This window comes from Cucurbita pepo, chromosome LG14, assembly GCF_002806865.2.
Source record: "Cucurbita pepo subsp. pepo cultivar mu-cu-16 chromosome LG14, ASM280686v2, whole genome shotgun sequence".
Lineage (NCBI taxonomy): Eukaryota > Viridiplantae > Streptophyta > Magnoliopsida > Cucurbitales > Cucurbitaceae > Cucurbita > Cucurbita pepo.
In genome coordinates, this window is record NC_036651.1 from 7,924,674 (window position 1) to 7,940,628 (window position 15,955).

Here is a 15,955-nt window from a genome sequence, read left to right on the forward strand (position 1 = left end):
GATTTTCTTTTCAAAATTTTTTCTATATTTTCTTATTTTCTGTGACATTTCGTTGCAAATCCTTCTGTAGATCTGTAAGTTATTATGTCTCTTGTGCTAGAATTCATGGCTTTGCGCTGCGCACAATGCGTTGAATTTTAGTGTATGTTTAGAATTGTGTGTGTGTGTGTGTGTGTGTGTGTTTCTTTTTGATTTTGGTAATCCTTGTTACTTGATTTCTCGTTGCTTGATTGGAGAGGTTTCAGAGTAGCCGGATCTTGCTCGTTTTAGGGTTGGATGTATTGGATTAGAGCTTGCGTAGTTGGGGGAAGTGGTATTGAGGTGCATTTGATCGATTAGGGCTGGATCTCTCGGTCTATATACTGCGGTTTTAGCTGTAATCGAATTGGTTGAGGTGAGAATTCGGATTTGTTCTTCGGGTTTGGTGTGAATTTGGGGGGGGCGTGTTTAGGGTTTAAAAGATGGCTCCCAATCCTCCTCCATTTCAGGTGGAGGATCAGACAGATGAAGAATTCTTTGATAAATTGGTGGAAGATGAGTATGTGGAGGGCGATGATTCAGGATCCAAATTCCTCGATGGAAATGATTCTGACGATGCCAAGGCGTTTTCTAATCTGAGTATGAATGATGCAGACAATACATTCAAGGATTCTGGTGGTGTTGGTGACCATGGGCATGAAGCCATAGGGGAGAAGGGCTTCGTGGAGGCTGATCCAGGGGCATTGGGAGCACATGCAGAAGAGAAGGCTGCTTTGGTTTCTTCTAATTCTGTAGGGGGTAATGATGATTTTGGATCAGAGTCGACCTCCGATTCGTTGGCGGGCAAGAGCGGTGAATCTGGTGGTCCGGCCATAAAGGAGGTAGGATGGAGTTCGTTTCATGCTGGTTCATCGCAAAATTGGGGGCAGGGGTTTGGATCATATTCGGATTTTTTCAATGATTTGGGTAACAATGACGCAGGGCCTCTCAGTGGATCCTTGGAGAATAATTTGAATGGTGAAACGATGGTTAAATCTAGTGCAGAAGAGAACCATGCAAACAACTCTGTTAATTATGTGCCATATCAAAATGATCATCAAGTTTATGAAGGATCCACAGATCAAAATGATCATCAAGTTTATGAAGGATCCACAGATCGAAATGATCATCAAGTTTATGAAGGATCCACACATCAAGTTTCGGCTGAGAATGATTTGAGTAGCAGTCAGCAGTGGGAAGATCTCTATCCAGGGTGGAAATATGATTCGGTTTCGGGGCAATGGTATCAAGTAGAGAACTCTGTTGCAGTGGCGAATGTCCAAGCTACCTTTGATAGTAATTTGAACGGCGAATGGCCTGATGTTTCTGCCACAAAAACAGAGGTGGCATATTTACAAACTGCTCAGTCTGTTGTTGGCACTGTAACTGAGGCTAGCACGACAGAGGGTGTTTCTAACTTGAATCATGTATCACAAGGAAATACTGGGTACCCCGAACATATGTATTTCGATCCTCAATACCCCGGTTGGTATTACGACACAATTTCTCAAGTATGGTGCTCCTTGGAATCCTATAATTCATCAATTAAAACAACTAATGAAGCTCAGCATAATCAAAACGAGCATGTATCAGCTTATAGCTATAATTATAGCAACAGTAGTATGTACGGTGATAATGTGCAGCCTAACGATTATGGATCGAGCGATGTGAATAATCAAGGCCTAGATGACAAATTGATAGGGTCTCACCATAATGAAAATCAACAGAGTTTGACTAGCTGGCCAACAGAAAGTGTTTCATCTCAGGCTGAGCCAACTTTTGGTGGAAAGCAGCTAGTGGATACGTCTTCGAGTCCTGATTTTTCTGTAAGAAATGAGCAGCAGAAGTCTATTAGTTCTTATGGAACAGTTCCATCATATTTCCAACCAAGTCAGGGTCGTAGTGACGTCAATGGACCTACCAGCTTAAATAGCTTCCCCTCAACTATGGATTATGGTCATCAGGTTCATCGGGAAAATTCGAAGGAACATGAACATGTGTCTCTATCGAGTGACTATTATAGCAATCAGAAACAGGTGACTAATATTCAACAATCTTTTCACGGAGGTCATCATCAGTCTTCTTATGCTTCAAATGTTGGAAGATCTTCTGCTGGACGTCCTCCACATGCATTGGTAACATTTGGATTTGGAGGTAAACTTGTAGTGGTGAAAGAAAGCAGCTCGTTTGGAAACTCAACTTATGGTAGTCAGGTTAGGACACCCTTTTTCTCTGTCTGTTTCCCTCTTGTTGCATATAGGCTAATAGGCAGGAAAATACTCTGTTGCAGGTGTTGGCTTTAATATTTTACTTGTCGATACATATACCACAATCAAAATAATCATGTCCCGCTGTGTGCTACTTCAAATTAAAAATATTTCAAGATTTATTCATTCGGATGCGTCGAGTCTACTCTGATCTGTCATCTTTGTTACTTGTGAAGGATCCTGTTGGAGGCACAATTTCTGTCCTGAACATGATGGAAGTTGTCATGGGTAACACTAATGCCAACGCTATTGGCAATAATGTTGGTGCAAGCGATTACTTCAGTGCTATCTGCCAACATTCCTTTCCTGGTCCATTAGTTGGTGGAAGTGTGGGGAATAAAGAGTTGCAGAAATGGATTGATGAAAGGATTGCAAATTGTGAATCATCAGGAATGGATTACAGAAAAGGCGAAGCATTGAGGCTGCTTCTTAATTTGCTTAAAATAGGCCATCAGCATTACGGGAAACTCCGATCACCATTTGGCACAGACACTGTGTTGGGGGTAACTTCCTCCCCCCCTAGAGTATAAATGTGTTTGACATTATGGCCAATCTTATCTTTATTTGTTTACATTTAAATTTACATTGTTGACATTATGGCCAAATGAGGAGTTGAGATATCTCCCTGAGAGGACGGCCATGGAGTTAATAAAAAACTTATCTAATTGGAGTAGCCAACACAAGCTTTTTTGTGATTACTCCACATTCCTTATTAATTTAGATTGGAAGGTCTACTTGTAGTTCTGTTGGGGAAGGAACTCCTGCTCCCTTTGCCCACCAGGGTGTTTTCTTTTGCCTATTTTGGAAGCTTTTTCTTATCCAATAGATCGCTTGTCGGAGATATATTTTTAAGTGTGACTAGTGACATTCATGTACGTGTTACACTGATTATTGTGGCTTGGAGATTTCTTGTGATGTGTTGGGCCAATTTACTCCTAATATATTATTTAACACTATCTAATTCCGAGTTTTTTCTGCATCTTATTCAGAGTCCTCACATAGCTTTCGATATCTATTGCTCTTGCTTCCAAAGAGCTTTCTCTCCTGCCAATATGTGTGTGTGCAAATGAGTGATTTAAAAGATCAATGTGTGAAGAAGTATATATTTAATTATTGTTTCAATTAAAGGTCAATTTTTCAGAAGAGAAACAATTTAATTGATAAATGAAAAATTCAAATTACTTGTCCAGTTCTCTTTCTCGTAGTTTAATTATTGAACCTTTGGTTTGTTACAACTTATTGTTGCACCGTTCTGAGCTATCCTTACACTATGCCCATGGGCAATGTTCCAACTCTGTTCTTTATGAACACTTCAACTACATTTCGTCCTAATTTATACTTGTATTTTTTATCAGGAAAGTGATAATCCAGAATCAGCAGTTGCCAATCTTTTTGCTTCTGCCAAGGAGAATGGTGTGCAATTCAATAATTACCATTCGCTTAGTCACTGCTTGCAAATATTGCCTTCTGAAGGACAAATACGGGTATTAATTGATAATTCTCCATTCTAAAGCAAATACATGATAACGAGATTGAAACAAGAGTAAATCATTAGCTTCTGGGTGATGTAACATTTTCTTGGTGCATGTTCTAGGCAACTGCTTCTGAGGTTCAAAGTCATCTAGTATCTGGTAGAAAAAAAGAGGCTTTACAATGTGCACAAGAAGGTCAGTTATGGGGACCTGCCCTTGTTCTTGCTTCACAGCTTGGCAACCAGGTTAGTTTGTTTTGTTTTTATTTATTTATTTATTTATTTTTCCTGTTGGGTTTTATCTTTGCTACCCATCCTTCTTAGATTATGTCTTGGATTCTCAAATGCATATATTTGGTGAAAACAACTTATATTTGAAGTCTTATTTATGTATAGCGTGCATTTTGAATTTTGCAGTTTTACATTGATACTGTAAAGCAAATGGCTCTTAAGCAATTGGTACCTGGATCGCCTTTGCGGACCCTATGCCTGCTTATAGCTGGGCAACCAGCAGAAGTCTTTTCTACAGTTACGACGCCTAACATCAATCCTCTGGGTGGTAGCATGACTCAAAACTCTTCACAGGTGATGTAGGGTCGAGATGATTTGCATCTTAAAAATATATCCTGTATTGTTGCTGTGACGCCTTGTCCCTTAACTCAACTATGTTGCTACAATGGATAGTATTTTCTTTTCCTTAATGAAATGGAAACCAACTCTGTAATGGGAGAGCAGTGAAGATCAACTTTTCTTAATTTTTCAGGATATGTGATGTTTTCTTTTTATTATTATTCGGGTATTTGTCCCGTACGAAGCTCATGTGTTGTTCTGTGTGTCATATTCACAGTTTTCTGCAAATAGTATGCTGGATGATTGGGAAGAAAATTTAGCAGTGATAACTGCCAACAGGACAAAAGATGATGAACTTGTAATTATTCACCTTGGAGACTCCTTATGGAAGGAAAGGAGTGAGGTTAGATTATTTCTGAAAAATATTTGCGACTGATGTTTCATTGAATGTTTCATAACCTGAATCGGGTGGGCAACATTTTCAGATAACTGCTGCTCACATTTGCTATTTAGTTGCCGAGGCGAACTTCGAGTCATATTCAGACAGTGCTAGACTCTGTCTTATTGGAGCTGATCACTGGAAATTTCCTCGTACCTATGCTAGCCCAGAGGCTATCCAGGTATTCATTAGATATATTCCATGAAGCACGATCAGTCGCACGGTTAAGTTTAGTAATGTGTGGATACGGGTATGACATTTATTGGGCATGTGTTGAACACTTGTTAATAAAAATGTGCGGATACTTGTAGACATAAGAAGATATAAAACAAACAATTATCAGGAATGAGCTAAAAGTATTCAAACTCTTAATTTTTTTGAAAAATGGAAACAAAAATGATTGATTTTTTACTTCTTCTTGTATATATTTAAAAACATGCATTCTACTGCCCCTGTTCTCATATAGGTGCCCTACATTTTTAGAAAATAACTTCTCTTTGTGGTGTTCTTGATCTTTGGATAAATTTAGTTTCTGATCTTTACAATATCGGGTTTCCCTCTGCTTTAGCATATGCTGTCTGCTACTCATTGGAAATTTTCCTTTCGTGTATCGTACCGATGTTGTTTTACAATTATTTCCAGCAGTCTTCTGTTGTAAGCACTTCTTTCCTTTATTTATTTTTTTAATGATTTACTTCATAAATTCATACAGAATTTACTTGTGTATCTGGACAGAGAACTGAATTATACGAATACTCCAAAGTTCTTGGAAACTCTCAGTTCATCCTTCTACCATTTCAGCCATATAAGCTCATATATGCATACATGTTAGCAGAAGTGGGGAAAGTTTCAGACTCATTGAAGTAAGTGCCTTCACTGGTTTACATTTCTTTTTTCCTTTGGATAAGAATTATACATCAAAAAAGCAAAAAATTATGAAAAAGAGAGGACCAGGATCCTCCTGGATTTATATATTTTGAATAACAATCTCGAGACTGAAAAATGGAAAAAAGTAATAATTTCTTCATTTTCACTTAAAGCGCCTAAGGTCCCCCGAACGTTGTAACGTTAGCACCCCAAAGAAGAGCATTCATATTGTTTATCCAAGGGATTTTAGCATTTTCAAAAGAATATTCCCAAGAATACTATCTATTGTGATTCATATCATGTTCCAAAAAAATAAAAATAGAATATCTATTGTGCTGAGTCAGGAAACGATTTAGTATTTGAGACCAAAATCAATAAAAATTCTGTACCTGCATCATCTAGTCCTTTGAGAGAGGCCAAATAGACTATCAAGATTTCTTATCCTTATTCGAATGATTTCGGGTTTTCGATGATCTTACAAGAACACGATATTCTGGAATTTGAATCAGGTATTGCCAAGCAGTTTTGAAGTCACTTAAAACTGGTCGTGCACCTGAAGTTGAAACATGGAAGCAGTTGCTGTTTTCTCTTGAGGAGAGGATTAGAGCCCATCAACAGGTATTCATCTCATTTTCTTGGTTTCAGAACTAAAACATTGAGGCAGTTTCAATAGATGTTTATACAATTTGCATACAACCCGTAGGGTGGATACACAGCAAATTTGGCCCCCGCAAAATTAGTCGGGAAACTGCTCAACTTTTTTGACAGTACCGCACATCGTGTTGTCGGGGGCTTGCCACCTCCTATACCATCAACTTCACATGGCAATATTCATGATAATGAACATTATCATGAGCCAGTGGTCCCGAGAGTATCAACTAGTCAGTCAACAATGGCGATGTCATCGTTAATTCCATCTGCTTCAATGGAGCCCATAAGTGAGCGGACTGCCGATAGCAGTAAGATGACAGTTTCAAACAGGAGTGTTTCAGAGCCAGATTTTGGAAGAACTCCAAGACAGGTGTGATGTTTGTAATTTTCATTTTTACGCTGTCACTGCTGAAAAAGATTTACCAGATCAAGTGATCAATTCTATTATTTGCAACAGAATCAGATCAGTTCTTCAAAGGAATCAATGTCAGCTGATAGTCAAGGAAAAACATCAGATTCAAGAGCATCTCGTTTTACTCGTTTTGGTTTTGGTTCACAATTGCTTCAAAAGACTGTTGGATTAGTCTTGAGACCTCGCCTGGGTCGACAGGTTGTTACTCGCATCAGATTTTTCTAGATTTTCCTCGAGATCTTTGTATTCTATTCTTTCAAACGCGTTGCCTATATCTTTTCTATTCGCCACTTACATTTGTTTTTCTTTTTCGGTTGTGTTACTGAAGGCGAAATTGGGTGACAAGAACAAATTTTATTATGATGAAAAGCTGAAGAGATGGGTCGAGGAAGGTGCCGAGTCTCCAGCAGAAGAGCCAGCCTTACCACCACCTCCTACAACTACAACATTCCAGAATGGTGGTGCTGATTACAACTTGAGATCTACACTAAAGAAAGAAGCACCATCCCATGATGGAAATGTGGAGTTTGCAAGTCCCAATCCTATTCCTGCAGAAAATAGTTCCGGAATCCCCCCTATCCCACCAAGTTCAAACCAATTCTCAGCTCGAGGACGGATGGGCGTTCGTTCAAGGTACTACATCAAATGTTTAATTCGCGTGTCATTCAGTGAAACATATGTTTTCTCGTTGCAACATTCAGTGAAACTCAAGCTGTCTTGTTTGATTTTGTTAGGTATGTTGACACCTTCAACCAAGGGAGTGGGAGCTCAGCAAACTTGTTTCAGTCACCTTCCGTTCCATCAATTAAGCCGAAGGTTGCTGCCAGTGCGAAATTCTTTGTTCCAAGTCCCGCATTGCCAGCCGAACCGACAGAGGAGACTATACCGGAATCCTCTCGGGAAGACACCACAACCATTGAACATCCTTCAACATCCACCACCAACGATTCATTTTCTAGTCCCTCATCAACTATCCCTATGCAAAGGTTCCCTAGCTTGGGAAACATCTCAGTGAAGGGTGCAAATAAAAGTGTCAATGGGCCCTTTGCAACAGATAACTCCCGACGAACTGCATCATGGAGTGGTGCAAACTTCAGTGATGCCTTAAGCCCCCCTCATAAACCGACGGGGCTTAAACCTCTCGGCGAAGAATTGGGTATGCCTCCATCCTCTTTTATGCCTAGCGAACCACCACCACCACCTTTCATCCAAGCACCAATTACTGGCGGTGGTGGCATGGGAGATGACCTCCATGAGGTGGAACTTTAAGTAGTTAACATGTAAATACGAAGTTTTGTTCCTTAGTTGACCCACACAGATACTCGAATACAATCGTCGCGCCTGCATCTCTCCAGCATAAAAAGATCGGTCGTCGTATGCACCAGAATATAGAGTTCATCAAAGCAAGTCCTCAGCAAGTATGTGCCCTTTTTGTTTTCTCTGAAATCTCTTTGTTCCCAACCCTGAAATTTACGAACACAAATATAGTCCACAATCATCTCTATATGCTTTATATGCTTTAGATGTGAGTTCATTTTACTCTCCTAGGAGTTACCAATGTATGATACTTCTGGAGCTGATATTTTACATTAAAAGCAAAGACAGAAGGCCTTTGTTGGCACCATTGTACAGCTCTTTTGTTTATTAACCCCCCGCCTGCCCGCCCGCCCGCCCGCCCCTCCCGTTTTTCAGAGACTAGAAAATGGCCCTTAAGGTGCTTCAAATTTGAACATCATTAAGATGGAAAAATGTACTGAATTGTGAAGAATAAGACGATTTGTTCCTTGTGATTGCAATTTGCTTTTAGATGTGGATGTGAGGCTTGGAGTATTCTTAAAACATTTTACCTTATAATGGCTACGAGGGGGTTGCAACGACCGTGGAAGCCATGTTTGCAGTGAACTGCGTTGAGCTATTTTATGTCAAAGGATTAAGCAGTTTGGAGGTTGCTGATTATTCATATGTTTGTGGAAATTAAAGTCTGTTTTGATTTGTTTTTCAAAGAGTGCAATATTGGAGGTTGAAAGACCTTTCGAAGACATGCAATTTAATAAAACATTCCAACATGAAGTCATTCTATGGGTTCTTCTCTTGATCCTATTTGTCATTTTTGCTCGATCCCGGTATCTGGGGAATTTGCATCGGCTAACTTTGTGCCAGCAGCCGCGGTAATACAGAGGAGGCAAGCGTTATCTAGAATGATTGGACGTAAAGAGTCTATATGTGGCTTTTTAAGTTTGCCGTCAAATTCTCGGGCTCAACCCTGGACAGGCAGTAGAAACTACCAAGTTGGAGTACGGTAGAGGAAAATGAGATTTCCGGTGGAGCGGTGAAATGCGTAGAGATCGGAAAGAACACCAACGGTGAAAGTACTCTACTAGGCCGACACTGACACTAAGAGACGAAATCTAGGGGAGTAAATGAGATTAGATTCTCCAATCGTCCTAGCCCTAAATGATGGATACTAGGCACTGTGCTGAAAAAGTTGAGTTTTTAGGTACTCCCCTATTGGGATCTGATATACAAACATTTAAACGGTTAAAATAACGAAATCAAAAGACCTTAGTGGTTAATTACCTGGACACTCAACATGTAATTTTCTTTAGTGCTCATTGGTGGCTAATTATCCAGACACACGCCTGCCGTGTAATCTTTTATAAAATCTTTTTCAATCATCCCTTTTTAGCGATCATCATTATACTCAGACACACAATGTGTTATCTTTCCACAAAATCATTTTCAATCGTTGTAACACCTCATGTCCAAGGTTCATATCAAGATTTGAAATTCGGGATTCGACACCTAATTGCCCCGACATGCCTTTGCATCTCTACAACACGTTCATGTTACATGTTTGTCTCGAATTACTTCTAATAGTGAAAACTATCTCCACAAACCAACCAATCTTTTTAGCATGTTTTGTCATCACTCATCAACACGAGTCCTTTTAGCATGAGTGAGGACAAAGCATACTAAAACAACTAGTGCGGGATTTGTGGTAATAGTTTTCACTATTGAATCATGTACACGAGGCATTACAATCAACCGTTTTAGCTATCACGTGATTAATTTAATTAACCGAACACACCACACCACGCGTAATCTTTTCACAAATCTATTTTATTTTATTTTTTAAAACAAATTTAATAAAAAGTCTTTTTAAGTATTTTATTAAAATCATTGCCAAATTTGTAGCTACGAACACTCCGTGCATTTTTCCAATTAAAATGAAAAATTGAGGGAGTATGAACTTGGCGATGCCTTTAGGGTCAACGAGTCAAATCCAATATCGAATGGTAACCATTGGATCGATTTGCTGACAATAATTTTGTACACCGCCAGATAATTTCTGAGAATTTGCTTCTCGCAATCCCATCACACGCCGGTTTTTCTCCCAAGAACCCTTTCCCAGTTTTGCAACTTGCTATCACAACCTCTGCCGCATTCAATCTCTCGAAAACTGGGACAAATCGATAGAATCAGCTCAAATTCTTCGAATCCCAGTTCCATTTCATCCATGGCCGACCATCCTGATGATTTACACGAACTTCTTGATAGTATGCCCTTCAAACTTCATCCAATCCGTTGTGGGATTCTGTTTCTTTTACGTTTTTCTTCGTGTTTCTTATGAATTCTGTTCGATTTGTCTCAGGTGCTTTGGACGATTTTCAGAAATTCGACCTTAGTCCTTCCGTTTCGAGGTTTATCGATCAATCTCTGTTGGAAACTTCCTTTTGGTAGGGTTTTTAGTCGGTTTCTTGATGTTTTTAGTTCTGTGTTCTTGTAGAAGTGGAGATGGGGCGGAGAGTAGGGCGGTTCTCCCTTCTGGGGTTCAAGGTTTAGGGATGGGTTTGCCTGACCTAAGGAGCAAGAAAAAAGGGAAGCAAAAAGTTTCGAAGGAATCGCATGTCTCTGAGGCTCTTGATAAGCTCAGAGAACAGACCAGAGAGGCTGTGAAGGGGCTTGAATCAGTGACTGGTCCTAAACCTGGTGTTGAAGATTTTGGTAAAGATGCTTTGATGGAAGATTGGGTGAAGCAGTTCGAGGAGATGGCTGGCTCTCAGGTACACTTCTTCAAGCCTTTGGAACTCTTGAATGTTGAATCTGCCCTTTAATCGCATTACTTTTCCTTGTTCTATGTCTCTTGAACAATGTTTTGTAGTCTCATGTGATTAGATTCTGATTAAGGGGGAGTTTGGTATGATGATGGGGAGTTTGTCAGATCGCACGTTGGTTGGGGAGGAGAACGAAACACCCTTTATAAGGGTGTGGAAACCTCTCTCTAGCATACGTGTTTTAAAAACCTTGAGGGGAAGCCCGAAAGGGAAAGCCCAAAGAGGACAATATCTGCTAGCGGCGGGCTTGGGCCGTTATGGTATTTCGTCTGGAAATGCTTGTAGAAGAAGAGCAGGGGGTAAAGATGCTGGGATTGTGCATAATTCCAAGCATGATGTTCACTCTTGGTCCAATTATTTGGAGCTAAGTACCCTTGCTCTCTTTGTGAGGTTGGGCATCTGGCCAGGCACCCTCTAAATCTTATTTCATTATTGAGTAACTTGTGACATTTCAGTCATTTGTTTTAGGAAGTTTAATGAGAATATGGATGGGGATTCAAAACTATAACTTTTTCGAGGAAGTAGAGATGTAACTGCCTAAGCCCATTGCTAGCAGATATTGTCCTCTTTGGGCCTTCCCTCTCGGGCTTCACTTCAAGGTTTTTAAAACGCATCTGCTAGGGAGAGGTTTCCACACCCTTATAAAGAATGTTTCGTTCCCCTCTCCAACCGATGTGGGATCTCACAATCCACCACCCTTCGAAGCCCAGCGTCTTCGCTAGCACTCGTTCCCCTCTCCAGTCGATGTGGGATCTCACAATCCACCCCCCTTCGGGGCTCAGTGTGGCACACACTTGGTGTCCTCCCTCCTTCGGGGTTCAGCATCCTCGCTGGCACACTGTCTGGTGTCTGGCTCTGATACCATTTGTAACAGCCCGGTGTCTGGCTCTGATACCATTTGTAACTGCTCAAGCCCTCCACTAACAAATATTGTCTTCTTTGGGCTTTCCCTTTCGGGATTCCCCTCAAGGTTTTTAAAACGCATCTGCTAGGGAGAGGTTTCCACACCCTGATAAAGAATGCTTCGTTCCCCTCTCCCAACCGATGTGGGATCTCACAAGAGATGTCTAGCTGTTGACCTTTGCATATGCTGACAATAACGAAGACTTGTTCTTAGCGTTTTTTCGGAGTTTGCAAGTGTTTCTAAATATTTTCTTCCTCATTTTTCAGAAAAAAGCATCTTCCATATCTTTCCAGGTCCTTTTTTATTAGAAGATTCTCTATGGAATGACAATATGATTCTTGGTTTCCCTTTATCATATCTTGCTTTAGGTCCCTCATTTATTGAGGATTTTGCCTAAAGACAGACACTGTAGATTCCTTTTACGTAATGGAGTTTTAACTTGTTTTAAACGAGTTCAAATGTCTACGTTATAAGTTTTTTGTAACCCATCATTGCTAAAATTCTTCACTACTGAGAGATAGATGGCTTTGAACTCGATTGGCGAGTGCATTAATCGACGGTAGGTACTCTGAAATAGTTGAAAATGGTCTAAATGCAGATATCTCCTAAGTTTAACTGTTTATGTAAAATAGTTAGTAGTATTATTGAATAGACTCTTAGTCAAAAGTTAATCTGGTTTGATGCCTTATTTACAAATTGGAAGTTTGAACACGAGGGAACCAGTAGATCCTTGTTAGATCCCACATTGGTTGAGAAGGGGAACAAAGCATTCTTTATAAGGATGTGGAAACCTCTCCCTATCAGACGCGTTTTAAAACCTTGAGGGGAAGTTTAGAAGGAAAAACCCAAAGAGGACAATATCTACTAGTGGTGGGCTTGAGTGGTTACAAATGGTATTAGAGCCATTCACTGGACGGTGTGCCAACGAGGACGCTGGGTCCCCAAGGGAGGTGGATTGTTATCCCACATCGGTTGGATAGGAGAGCAAAATATTCGTTATAAGGGTGTGGAAACCTCTTCCTATCAAACGTGTTTTAAAACTTTGAGAGGAAGTTCAGAAGAGAAAACCCAAAGAGGACAATATCTGCTAGCAGTGGGCTTGGGCAGTTACAAATGGTATCAGAGTCACCGGGCGGTGTGCTAACGAGGACGCTGGGTCCCCAAGAGGGGTGGATTGTTAGATCCTACATCGGTTGGAGCGGGAACGAAGCATTCCTTATAAGGGTGTGGAAACCTCTCCCTATCAAATGCGTTTTAAAACCTTGAGGGGAAGCCCAAATAGGACAATATCTGCTCGTGGTAGGTTTGGTTTGTTACACTCCTTTTCTGGAAGAAAGAGGTGTAGAAGGGTTTTCTTCGATCATTGTTCTTTCAAATAGTCCTAAGCGATTTCATGGTTCTGCATTGGAATCTAGAAAAAACTTATAATATTTTTTTTCCCAAGCTCCCAAGTGTTAAATGGGGAAGAATTTTTATATTCCAATCTAAATGTTGCCTTACCACCTTCCCCTTCACTTACCTTACCCCTCAACAATCATTTTGTCTTCACTCCTTTGGTCCATGTTCTAGGCTTAACAAGAGGAGTTATTCACTCGACAAAGGATCGTCCACCTCGTGGGGACGTCTTTGTGATTGACTCTGAGGTAAGTTTGAGTCGTGTGGAATCAGTCATTCAGCCAACGGATTTCAATGCGGAGGTTGATGTTTTTGAAGTTTTTTCGAAAGTCTTTTGACTTATTATTTCAGGATTGTGACAAGAAGAAGAAAACCGCATCATTCATGTGATGTCCCACATTGGTTGGGGAGGAGAACAAAACACCTTTTATAAGTGTGTGGAAACCTTCCCCTAGTAGACGCGTTTTAAAGCCTTGAGAGGAAGCCCGAAAGGGAAAGCTCAAAGAGGACAATATCTGCTAGCGGTGGATCTGGATCGTTACAATTCATGTTGGCCAAATTTTCTGTGTTGCTAGAATCTTGTGGTTTCGAGTTTCGTGAAATTTCTCTTTCAGCTTAAGAAGGAAGCGGCATCGGTTTAGCTTACAAAGTTTTGTTTTGCCTTCATATTTAGATTGATGACTTGCTTGAGGAGATTTTTTATTTCTTTGCTGGTGATGGTTTTTCCAAAAATTTCTTTCAATGGGTTAATAGTTCTTGTAAAGCTGAAGAGTTTTTCAAGGTTGCTTGATGATCGGTTCTTCGCTTTCTTTGGAAGACGTAAAGTAGTTTTTAATTTTTTAATGTTTGGTGGTGTGAGATCTCACATCGATTGGAGAGAGGAACGAAACATTCTTTATAAGGGTGTGGAAACCTCTCCCTAACAAACACGTTTTAAAAACCTTTAAGGGAAGCTCGAAAGGGAAAACCTAAAGAGGACAATATCTGCTAGTGGTGAGCTTGGATTATTATAGTAGGTGGAGGCCTTATTTATTGTTTCCTCGTTCATTTGCAAGCCCGCTAAGTTTTTTCGGACAAAGTTTTTGGCCATTTTTCCATTTGACTTGCCATGAATTTTTAACGTGCACCATTTGTTAGGACATGGAATCCATTGTTGAGACCATGATGCAACAACTTTTATCCAAAGAGATCCTCCATGAACCCATGAAAGAAATAGGAGAAAGATATCCCAAGTGGTTGGAGGAGCATAAAGCAAGTTTGAGCAAAGAAGAATACGAACGCTACTCTCAGCAATACGTACTGATAAAAGATCTCAACATCGTGTACGAACGTGAACCCGACAACTTCAGTAAAATCGTTGAGCTCATGCAGAAAATGCAAGAATGTGGTCAGCCACCAAATGACATCGTGCAAGAACTGGCACCTGATTTCGACTTAACGAATCTTGCACAACTGTGAGTAGATTCTCCCTGTTCTTATCTCTCGTTCGTTCTTTTCGTATCGTTTGTCATGAACATATTTTAACGAATATACTCTCGTTCTCTCGATATATATATGTGTGCAGATCTCCAGAGATGTTGGAGTCTCAGGCAAATTGTTGTATAATGTGAGGTAATGGTGTAATGCTTTTGGATGTGATCTGATTTGTGCTGCTGCTTTCCTTCCATTGATTTTCTCATATTTGCTCAGAAATATTGTTAAATCTCCAAGAAATTACTTTGTCCAATAAATAATTATATATGTTGTTAAGTTTCAATGTTCAGCCCTAGTTTTTAGTTTATACTCAAATCTTATAATTATACCTTGCCTGCCTATTCTGCCTTTTGCTTTGGTTTCAATCATGCACTTTTTTTTCGATCTCTCACGCACATGCGCACACGCACACGCACACGCTCACGGACATAAGATTATTGTAGTAACGGACATGGTTTCTACCTTGTCTGTTTGTCCGGGCTTCGGCTTGGAAATAATGTAGCACCTTGGAGCCTTTTAAGTTCGAACTCAAAATATACGTTAAGCAAATCAATTTTGACCGTAAACTTTGTCTCGTTGTATCAATTTTAACTTTGTGGGAGAAAGAAAAGAGAAAAGGAGACTTAATTTTGTGCGCTGAAATATTGAATTATTATCTCCTTCGTTTCCACGGTTCTAGAATTTTCAATTATGTCTAATAGATCTTTATCATATTTAGAAACTTTGAATATTTATATCAATTTAGTCTATGAACTTTCAAGGGTGTCTAGTAAGCTCCTAAACTATTAATCTATCTAGAGTTAATAAATTCCTTCCTTACATATTCGAAATTTTTAATAGTTATATAAATTTGAATTTTATGCTTAACGTAACCCTAAACATTTAATTTTGTTTTTAGTAGATCAAATAAAATTTGAAAGGTTTAGGGACAAATTTGTAATTAAACATCTAAAAATTTTTACCGGGTAATGGCTAAAATTTTTAAGCACGATGAATATTTATTAGACACAAGTAAAAAATTTGAATGATCTGTTCAAGTTCAATCACTACTAACATTTACGAAAAATATAACTCATTACAACCTAAATTCAATCACTACTAACGCTTACGAAAAATATAACTCATTACAACCAAAAGTAAATAATTTTTCGAGTTTAATAAATTTTATAAATATGATTTTATTTAGAATTTATTCACCAAATTCCAATAAAATCACAAGAAAGTGAAAACTGTGTGTGTGTATGTATATATATATACTCCCTTTCCAGGTATAAAAATGAGTATAAACACTATTTTCTTACATTAAACCAAGCCTTTTCCATTTTTAATTCTATTCCCCAGAAAAGAAAAAAAAAAAAAAAAAAAAAAAAAAA

The 15,955-nt window shown here is 39.3% G+C and overlaps 3 protein-coding genes across 4 annotated transcripts in view; 2 read left to right on the forward strand and 1 right to left on the reverse strand.

The window, feature by feature from the left end:
• Positions 1-22: 22 nt before the first annotated feature.
• On the forward strand, positions 23-8,343 carry LOC111809914 (protein transport protein SEC16B homolog). 2 transcript variants are annotated; one of them, XM_023696385.1, is made up of 14 exons: positions 23-1,104; positions 1,141-2,231; positions 2,462-2,788; positions 3,641-3,769; positions 3,880-4,002; positions 4,174-4,341; positions 4,604-4,729; positions 4,812-4,946; positions 5,501-5,628; positions 6,142-6,250; positions 6,336-6,653; positions 6,741-6,893; positions 7,024-7,328; positions 7,430-8,343. In XM_023696385.1, the coding sequence occupies exons 1-14, from the start codon at positions 462-464 to the stop codon at positions 7,962-7,964; spliced, it is 4,290 nt and encodes a 1,429-aa protein (XP_023552153.1). In that variant the 5' UTR covers positions 23-461; the 3' UTR covers positions 7,965-8,343. The 2 variants fall into 2 exon arrangements, with proteins under 2 accessions (XP_023552153.1, XP_023552152.1); XM_023696384.1 differs by having other exon boundaries at positions 23-2,231.
• A 1,593-nt stretch (positions 8,344-9,936) lies between these two features.
• LOC111809999 (peroxisome biogenesis protein 19-2-like) lies at positions 9,937-14,744 on the forward strand. The gene is made up of 5 exons (XM_023696525.1): positions 9,937-10,252; positions 10,348-10,396; positions 10,483-10,759; positions 14,247-14,563; positions 14,674-14,744. Exons 1-5 carry the CDS (start codon positions 10,213-10,215, stop codon positions 14,717-14,719), a joined length of 729 nt encoding a protein of 242 aa, XP_023552293.1. The 5' UTR covers positions 9,937-10,212; the 3' UTR covers positions 14,720-14,744.
• A 1,050-nt stretch (positions 14,745-15,794) lies between these two features.
• The window catches only part of LOC111809998 (putative glucuronosyltransferase PGSIP8), a 7,573-nt gene continuing 7,412 nt past the window's right edge, over positions 15,795-15,955 (reverse strand). The window contains exon 6 of the mRNA XM_023696524.1: positions 15,795-15,927. The gene's annotated coding sequence lies outside the window, so the exon portion shown is untranslated. The remainder of the gene's footprint in view (positions 15,928-15,955) is intronic.

Bases quoted from the DNA above. Each gene is read 5' to 3' on its own strand.
- LOC111809999 (XM_023696525.1), top strand. From the start codon at position 10,213: ATGGCCGACCATCCTGATGATTTACACGAACTTCTTGATA. The intron at 10,253-10,347 runs GTATGCCCTTCA...GATTTGTCTCAG, and splicing joins TTTACACGAACTTCTTGATA to GTGCTTTGGACGATTTTCAG. The intron at 10,397-10,482 runs GTTTATCGATCA...GTGTTCTTGTAG, and splicing joins CTTAGTCCTTCCGTTTCGAG to AAGTGGAGATGGGGCGGAGA.
- LOC111809914 (XM_023696384.1), top strand. From the start codon at position 462: ATGGCTCCCAATCCTCCTCCATTTCAGGTGGAGGATCAGACAGATGAA. The intron at 4,342-4,603 runs GTGATGTAGGGT...TCATATTCACAG, and splicing joins TGACTCAAAACTCTTCACAG to TTTTCTGCAAATAGTATGCT. The intron at 7,329-7,429 runs GTACTACATCAA...TGATTTTGTTAG, and splicing joins CGGATGGGCGTTCGTTCAAG to GTATGTTGACACCTTCAACC.